At 40.3% G+C, this 9545-nt stretch overlaps 1 protein-coding gene across 1 annotated transcript in view; it reads right to left on the bottom strand.

Annotated features, from left to right (window-relative positions):
* Positions 1-9545, bottom strand: part of AXIN1 (axin 1) — a gene marked incomplete at its 5' end in the record, with an annotated part of 122101 nt that overhangs the window by 64274 nt on the left and 48282 nt on the right. Inside the window, one exon of the mRNA XM_019507389.1 lies at positions 4020-4116. Coding sequence (XP_019362934.1) covers positions 4020-4116 — 97 coding nt within the window. The remainder of the gene's footprint in view (positions 1-4019; positions 4117-9545) is intronic.

The raw sequence follows: 9545 nt of genomic DNA, 5'->3' as shown, positions 1-9545 counted from the left end.
TGGGTGTGGCCAGTGGTGCTGGCCTCACCCCCCCCTCCCCTCTGTCTGCTCCATCTTTGCGCCCTGCAGGGAGTGAGAGGTCAGTGCTGCTGGCATCACCCCCCTGCTCCATCAGCTTCATGGCCGTTGCCTCAAGGGAGTGGGGGTGGGGGCCAGCACCACTGCTCCCCCCATCCACTCTGTCACTGCCACCTGCAGGGATGGGGGGGCAAGGCATGGCCAGTACTGCTCACCTTGTCCCCACTTGCTGTCTGCTCTGTGGCCGCTGCCTATAGGAAGCAGGCCGGGGGCCAGGCCAGCAGCGCTGGCCTCACCGCCCTACTCCATCCCCTGTACCTCCACCATCATGGCAGTGGAGTGCCACCACCTCCTTTCCAGAATGCTCTTGGAGCACTCTGATTGGTTGTTTCAGACAACTAATCAGAATAAAGCGTTATGGACAAACAGACTAAGGCTTATATATATATATACACACACACACACATATACACACACACAAGCCTTAGTCTGTTTGTCATAATGCTTTATATAAATATATATAATTCATGTTGAAACGGCAGGAGGTTTCGAGTGAAGTCCCACGGGGGATTGTCCTAGGCCCAGTGCTGTTCAATGTGTTTATTAATGATTTCAATGCTGTAAGAGAGAGTCTGAAGCAAATCTGCACACTATACAAAACTGTGAAGGATTGTGAACACACTGGAGGACAGGAATGCAATTCAGAAGGATTTTGACAAATTAGAAAGCCAGGCTACAGCCAAAAGGATGAAGTTTAATGCTGTCAAATGCAAAATGCTATACCTTGGGAGGAGTAATCAGGAATACAGATATAAGATCAGTGACAACTAGCTGGACAGAAGCACCTTGGAGAAGGATCTAGATATCTTGGTGGATAACACACTCTGTCTGAGTCAACACTATTATGTGGCTGCACAAAAGGTTAATGGAGTTTTGGGCTGCATCAGTAAGTGCATTAGGTGCAAAGACACAGGAGCTGTGATACTTTCTCTCTATTTCACACTAGTTAGGCCTCATCTGGAGTACTGTGTGCAGTTTTGGGTTCCAAATTTTTAAAAGGACATGGGGAAATTAGAGAGGGACCAGAGGTAGGGAAGAAAAATGATAAAGGGTTTGGAAGGTAAGCCATATGAGGAGAGGTTGAAAGAAATAGTCATGTTTAGCTTGCAGTAAAGACAATTAGGGGGGTCATGATAGCAATCTTCAAATATCTGAAGGGCTACCATAAAGAAAAAAAGGAGAACACCTTTTCTTTGTTGTTGCAGAGAGCAGGGGCATGTATCAATGGCTCTAGCCTGAAGTTGAAGCAAAGTAGGTTTAGATGGGATATCTAGGAAAATGTCTTCACCGTTACAACTGTAAGGCAGTGGAATTTAGAGAATTTATTTAGGGAAGCTGTGAAATCTCATCATGGGAGGTTTTCAGGAAGAGGCGGGAGTTTTTGACTTCCTCTGTAGGGGAGGCATTGCCCTCTTCCTGCGATCTTTTTCAGTACATTTTAACAACCCTTGCAGCAGCAGGACACTAACTGCTCTTATCCCCTGCTTTACTTCTATCTGGTTAGAATGCTTTTAGTCTCTTTTTGCCTTTTAGTTGTGACAATATTGATTGTGTAGTTTTATGAACACGTTAGACGAGGATTTGTATGGGATAGTTTCGATAGGGTGTTGAACTAGATGACCTCTGGAGGTCCTTTCCAGCCCTATTTTTCTATGATGGTATGATAGATACTACGATTGAAGGCTATATATGGTAATTTGTCTGCTTCAATATTTTGTATAGCACCCATCATTGCAGAATCTAAGCTCTTCCCCAACGGTAGGCAGCTCTCTACCATAAACGGGGAATTATGAAATGCAGTGTGCAAGTACTATTAGAATAGGTTTGCTATAGTAACTGATGAGCCTGATTAGATTTATATCCCATAAAATCTTCTCACTAGAAGACACATAATTGGTTGCTACTACCTGGAAGCATGCACTAACTATTGGTTAATATCTGTCTAAACATTGGTTAGTATCTGCCTAAATATTGCACTAGCTATTGGTTAGTATCTACAAAATATGTATCTGCTTACACGCTAATAAGGTAGGTTTAATCCATTATATTTGCATTCATATCAGATTTTAAAAGACTTACTTTTAAAATATACCATATTGGTGTATGTTAAAAAGCACTATCAAATTACCTTTTCTTTTTATAGCTGATTGATAAGTGTGGGCAAAGCAGTGACTCTGAAGTCTATGCCAGTTCTGTCAGTAATTGGCTGGCAGGAGTTGCTGGAGTGTCTGAACTAAACTCTGATTCCCTGGAGAGAGACTAGAACTAACTTGCCTCCACATTTCTCCTCTGCAATATAAATATGAAATGATATACCTTCTTCTCTGGGACTTAAAATCACAGCACAAAAACTAATGGGAACACTGTATCTTTCACTGAGAAATCTTTGTGAAGTGTCTGTGTGAAATTCAGAAACAGCATATAATTCTCAAAGACCATGCAGATAAGCAGGAAAATATAAACATTTATAAGCAGCAAATAGCCAATTTAAACTTTGGTGGTTTTTTTACTGTTTTTCAAAAAAAGTCAATAAAATTTCATGCTAAGTAAAGCTAATTATCCAGCAAGTAATCACTCCTAGAATGACACTTATTCATCTCAACAAAAGAAATGTCTGGCAGTTGGAAGTTCGTTAAAGCAGTTCACTATACATATTTTATGCTCCATACACAGCTTATAACCTGCAGTTCATTGAAGCATTGCCAGTGCACATGATCAGTAGGAAGTCACTATTATTTTTATCCAAAAGGTAAAGCTGCTGACAAGCTTTGAAGCCAGAGAATATTCACTCAGTTTCCCACTGTTCAGCAATAAAATAAAAGGCCTAGCCTTCACATTTCAACTCTAACAAAGCAATTCTTACAGTAAAAACCACATCAAGGGGAATAAAAAGGCACCCAGCCAGTCTTTTGGACAGCAACCACACTGTGAAAGCAACTATGTGAAAGGAGAAGAGGCTGAGCAACGATGGCTATTGAGCATCCAATACCAGGGCTTTCATTCTCAGCCCAATGATCAAAGTACAGGAGCCCTCTTACATCTTAAGGAAAATAATCTAATTTAAAAGGCAAAACAAAGATTAAAAAAATAGATTAAAACAATGCTAGATTTTGTTTGTATTGCCCTGCTTCTGAGTAGGCAGGATGAGAGCATCTGTGCTGAGTGACACCATTTCTGTAAGAGGCAAACAGACATTTTTCTGATTTGAATTGTTAGAGGATAGCCATCCAAAGAAGAACAAACTTCTTTACTCACTACTAAACAGTAAACATATGGATGCTAATACAGAAGCTGAAGGGTTATGATAAATTTCCTATATCAGTTTGCTTACCCTGATGAAATTGGGAAGACCTATGAACAAAAAGAAAGGGGCCCATCCCCAAACATGTATTTTATAGTCCCCATCTGCATGAGGCAGAAATACTATTTGGAAAAGTGACATCTGTATATTCCCTTAAATTTTCAGTTTTAGTCCCTGATCAGTCCTGGACAAAAGTCCCCTTCATTACCCTTAGCAGCTTTCCTTTATGCTAGATGGCTTCTCAAGCCGTACAGAAATACCTGCTAGCCTACTTACTATACAATTACTTTTAGGTGCCTACCATAACCATATGGCAGTTTACAATTGCAGTTAGCCTTGGTGTCTTGTACACTTGACCATGTGATACTTTTACAAACCTCCATGTACAGACAATTATTAAGCAACTGCCTTTTAAGGGATATATATTTTAATATCAATTGTGGAGGGTTCTGAAACATTTTAGGCTACCAAAAATATGCCTGTTAACTAGTTTGTAGACAACTATATTAAAATGCACTTCTCTGAGTTCAATATTACAGCAAAATCAAATGGATGTCTCGGTTAGTTGAAGAACTATGCCTATGCAGCCTTTCAGGCTCTGAAATAACAATCTCCTAATAATCAGGATACTGCTACTTACAGGAATGTGAGGTAGTGGCACACGTCCATTTGCTTTGGCACTTTCTTGCATCTCTCTGCGATGCTGCTTCCGGAGTCTATATGGTGGGATTCCATCTCTGCCAGGATAAAACAACATGTACCATGTTAAGTGCCTTCCAAGATGGTCCCAAACAAAACTACAATGATTTAACACCAGTGGGAGACAGGCATTATCCCAGTGCCATAGGTCAAGAAACTGAGGGAGAAAGGATCTATATACAATAGGCAAGTACAGTGTGAAGAAGGAAAGAACACAGTATAATGATGCTTGTCCCCTGGCCCCTGCAACAGCAACACACTCCTGATCAGACTTGAAGAACTTTCACGATTGGCAAGGGGTTATGCTAGAGCAGCTCCCTTAAACAGAGGGCAAGACAGGAGGACTTGAACTGTATTGCAGTATCTTTTTATCACTGATAGTTTTCTTCAAAAAGGAATGTATATGGTAAAACGCAAGACAACCTGGGAGAGGAGGAATAAGGACAGAAGATACAAGGGATGTCTATAGCAAGACAAATCCAAACTGGAAATAAGGCATGTATATTTAACACTGAAACAGTTTATCAGAAGCTGTAAAAGACTCTATTATTCCATCACCACTGTCTTAAAAGATGAGTTTTAGCTTAATCAGAAGTTATGAGCTTCATGCAGAAATAGCTAATTGAAAATCCTGGCCTGTGCTGTGAAAGAAGTCAGGCTAGAGGCCTGCTAAAGACCCTTTAGAGTTTACCTATAGATAATACTTATTCATTTGGATTCAGCTGAAAGTTCCAAAGTTTTGCTCTAACAGAACAGCTTGAAATTAGGTCTGGTCACTATGGCTGCTTGCAGATGTTAAAAAACAAAAACAAATGGCACTTTAAACTTGGAACATTCCTGTGCCAGAGCTCAGCACATGTCCAGACGAGGCAGTGCCTTAGCTGGACCTGGCTCTGCAGCGTCTGTATAGATAAAACCGGGTAAATCTGGTATCTTTTATTAGACCTCAAAAAGTTGGAAAAATTCTTCTTCGGAAGCTTTTGGGTACAAACACCCTTTGTCAGGCTGAGGAAGCTTCTGCAGATGGTCTATGCTCTTCCTGGAGGAAGTGGTAAAGCAGCCAGAGGCCAGTATATATGCAAGAAAGCCAGTCAGTTAAAATGTAAATTGAGGTGGTCACTAGATGAGAGATAGGTGGAGAGGGGGAAGGAAAGGGGACATGAATGTAGCTGTAGTCAGAGCATGAGAAACAGGAGAGTTGGGGGAAGGGAATGAGAATAGCTGGTAAAAAGTGGAGAGGTTACTTGGGGAGTCATACGTTAGGTAGCTTATACTGTGTCATAAATCCAATGTCTATATTTAGTCCATGATTTTTTGTATCCAGTAGATTGATGAAGTGAAGTTCATAGGCTCAACTGTGAAAGGTATTTTGTAAATTTACTATACCCCTGTATAAATTGGAGGCTTTAGTGGGGCTTTTTGGCACTTTTATCAAATAGCTGATTGAATCAGCTTTAGCTAAATGTGCCAGAAAGCCCTGCTGAAGTGCCTGATCTATACAGACTCTGCAGAGCTAGGTCGAAGTAACATACTGCTTCTGATAATGCACATTTTTTTTTGTTTTGCTTTAAATGCTGGCAAGCAGCCTGTGCATCTAAACAGTCCCATCTTGACTAATTGTAGCTTTACAATGCATGATGGTAATAACTTTAATGTTTATTCCCCCATACCAATCCCTGCAGTCCTTTCACAGTATCTAATGAAGTATAAGTCTTCTATTTAGAAAAGCTTATGACAGTGGTACTTAATCTTTCTAGACTCAAGGCACCACTTGATAGGCTTGAGGCACCCCTCACTTGACTCCAGGCACCCCTTGGAAAATGCCAGCTCCTAGTTTTTACTTGTTTTTTGACTACAGAAAAACAACAAAGCAATTCTGTTGCAAAGAGCTCAGAAAGACCACAACAGATCAAAATGTTTTTAATACCATGGATTTCTCTTTGAAATCTCTGGATTTACCTTGTAAATCATGTTTGCACACCTAACATAATTAACATTATGTGCAGATACAGGAAGAATGCTGGGAACAACATAAACCCCTCTACATGGCCTCTGGCCTCACAAAAGCTTTCGGCTGTCAACTGAGAAGCACTGCAGAGGATCCTTCTGAGGTATGGATGCCCACCAAAATTTGTCACCACTCTTTGCCTGCTCCACGATGATATGCAAGTGGTGGTTTTCAGTAATGGATCGATCACAGATTTCTTTAAGGTTAAGAAAGGAGTTAAGCGAGGCTGCGTCATCTCTCCAACACTCTTCTTGATATTTCTTACTGTGATGCTACATCTGACCACCAACAAACTTCCAGTCAGAGTGGAGCTAAACTCCAAGCCAAAACCAAGACTACCCTGACCTCAATCATCAAGCTCCAGTACACTGTGTGCTCGCTAGGAAGCAGACCTTCAGGCAATCATCAACATCTTTACCGAGGCACACAAGAAAATGGGACTGACGCCTAACATTCAGAAGACTAAGATCATCCACCAACAAGCTCCTAATGAGCAGTACCCAGTTCTGGTAATTTAGATTTATGGTGAGACTCTGGAGAATGTTCAGTATTTCCTGTACCTCAGCAGTTCTCTCTCATAGAAGGCTGACATCAACGAAGAAATCAAATATCACCTCAAATGTGCAGGTGCAGCCTTCGGATGCCTGAGGAAATGGGTGTTCAAAGATTGTGACATCAGATTCAAAACCAAGCTCCTGGTTTTTTATCAAGCAGTTGTGATCCCTACCTTACTTTATGGAGCTGAGACGTGGACAATGTACAGGAGACACCTCAAGGTGCTGGAGAAGTACCATCAACGCTGCCTACAGAAGATCCTTCAAATCCAGTGGAAACAAAAATGCACCAACATTAGTGTCCTCTCACAAGCAAATACCATGAGCATCAAGGCAATGATCATTTGGGATCAACTTCACTGGGCTGGCCACATCATCCGGATGTCTGACTCCAGACTCCCAAAGCAAGTTTTATTCTCCCAGGTCAGTAAAGGGATATGCTCAAGAGGGCAGAGAAAGTGCTTCAAGGCTGTCCTCAAGGCCAACTTGAAAAAATGCAACATCGACATCAACTTGTGAGAGGCTATCGCTCAGGATCGCCCCAAATGGAGGAAGAGTTTGCTGCAAAGATCTCAGTACTTTGAAACCTCACAGTGAAAATACGACATGGAAAAGCAGGGGTGGCAGAAACAGCATGCTGAAGACCAAATCAGGAATCCAGAGCCAGTCACCCTGTATAGAAACACGTGCCTGAGTTACCACAGAACCTGTCGATCCAGGACTGGTCTTGTCAGCAACCTTTGGACCCAGAGATAAGATAATGCTGGAAGACTATCATCCTTGACTGCGAGGACACCCTGCTTGAAGAATTACTATCTTACACTATACATCTTCTATCCAGTCAGTCTATAAAGGTGCAAATCTACCCTGCCTTCTTCCTGTTCTAGACTAACATGACTAACTACCTCTTGCTGGACCACGGATTAGGTTTAACATGATTGATTTATGTGCACAGGAATTTCAACTGGTCAAATAATATATTAAAAGTTATATCCATTGCGAAGGTCTAATTTTTTGATCAAATAAATGTTTCTGTTACTTAGCTACTTCAGTGCTGATGCTGAGATATAGGCGACTTGTTCATAAAGAAAGGTGTAATTTGTTGCTTCACATGGAATGGAAGTTATTCCATGTACCCAGGGTTACTGTGGATTCTGTGGCATTTCACTAATTCCTGTCTGTTTTGTCTTTCAGTTTTCAGACTGGGGGAAAACTGAGGAAACAGTGAAATATATGAGTGTGGTGAAGTACATTTGATTATTCATCTAGCTTTTTAATGGCTACAATGCTAGTGTTTCTGAGTAAGTTTTTTAGACTCAGAAAGCCCCACCCTTAATATATTTTAGTGTTTAATATATAAGTAATTTATATGGTTAACAACAGAGCAGAGTTCATTTTAACTAATTCAATGTGTTCCACTAATTGTTCATGTCTTTTTCCCCAGCAAGACTGAAACCAGCCCTGCTAATACTTTGGTTGCATGTGCGCTTGCCTATCTGTGTAGTAACAATAGTACATGCCTAAACATTCGAGTACTGCTGAGCCTCCTAAAAGAGGAAGGATCACTGTACAGAGCATAAATGAGCTACTGAAAGGTATGCCATCGTGTGATGGAGTGGGGAGACACCTGTTTGGAAATAACTGATTTTTTTCATGTTTTTAAAATTTTCCTGACAAAGGCAATGAAATTGGAAATCTTTGCTATAAATGAAGCTCACTGAAGACATTGCCATGTTTTAGCTGTCTCAGATACCACATCATTTTTACACAAAAAATCTCCTTCTAACTATTGTAACTACAGTTCCAGCAAAACAATTACTTTATTTGGACAAACAGCACAAATAATCCAATCATAATATAAGTTGTAACGTTTAGACAATTAGCATTTACACAAGGCAGCTGTATTTATTGTTGTGTTAAAACAAAATAATTGCTATATACAATCTACATAGTTGCTTCCAGATACTGGTGAAAGCAAAGCTGTTTAACACTGTCACATTACCAATTCCTAAATTCCCCTTCACACACTACTTGGCAATAAGAACAGGCTCCTTACTGTATTGCTGAGCCTGAATAATGAAAGAATTACAAGTACCAAACTGTTTGAGGACAATGCAGAAGAAGATTTGAAAGGCAACTTAAATTTGCTACCAAATGATTATTGCAATAGATATTTAATTCAACTGTTTTTTATTTCCAAATATTAGTTGCAGAATTTCAAAATGACATCCACTCAGAATCACTTTTTCATTACAACTGGGGTATATAAAGGATTGCCACTGATTTGCTAGTGTTACTGAATTACCTCATGTGAATGGAATTTTATTTAGTAACTCAAGCACTCATAATGAAATTCCATTAAATGGTCATGATTAATGACAAGTGCTTTTTAATGGGAAGACAACTGACAAAACAGAAAATTAGGCTAATTATGGCTCTGCTTATGTGCTGCAGGTAATGTAACATGAGAGAAACAGAACACTGCTTACACTGCACCAAGTCAATAACATCAGGCAAGAGCCGAGCATTTTTCTGAAGCATTACTATAACAGCAGGCTCTTATGATGGCTTTCATTATAAGACGTCATTTTTTTTAAAATCACGAACTTCCTTGTAAAAGTAAATACAGGCATACCTCGTTTTATTGCGCTTCGCTTTATTGCGCTTCGCAGATATTGCGTTTTTTACAAATTGAAGGTTTGTGGCAACCTTCATTGTTGTCTTATTTTAAGAAATTGCCACAGCCACCCCAACCTTCAGCAACCACCACCCTGATCAGTCAGCAGCCATCAACATCGAGGAAAGACCCTCCACCAGCAAAAAGATTACAACTCGCTGAAGGCTCAGATGATGGTTAGCATTTTTTAGCAATAAAGTATTTTTTAATTAAGGTATGTACATTGTT

The sequence above is a fragment of the Gavialis gangeticus genome, unplaced genomic scaffold (assembly GCF_001723915.1).
Source record: "Gavialis gangeticus isolate Ggan-Ray unplaced genomic scaffold, GavGan_comp1, whole genome shotgun sequence".
NCBI classification, from domain to species: domain Eukaryota; kingdom Metazoa; phylum Chordata; order Crocodylia; family Gavialidae; genus Gavialis; species Gavialis gangeticus.
The sequence above is the reverse complement of the archived record's forward strand: the minus strand, read 5'-3'. Positions and strand labels throughout refer to the sequence as shown.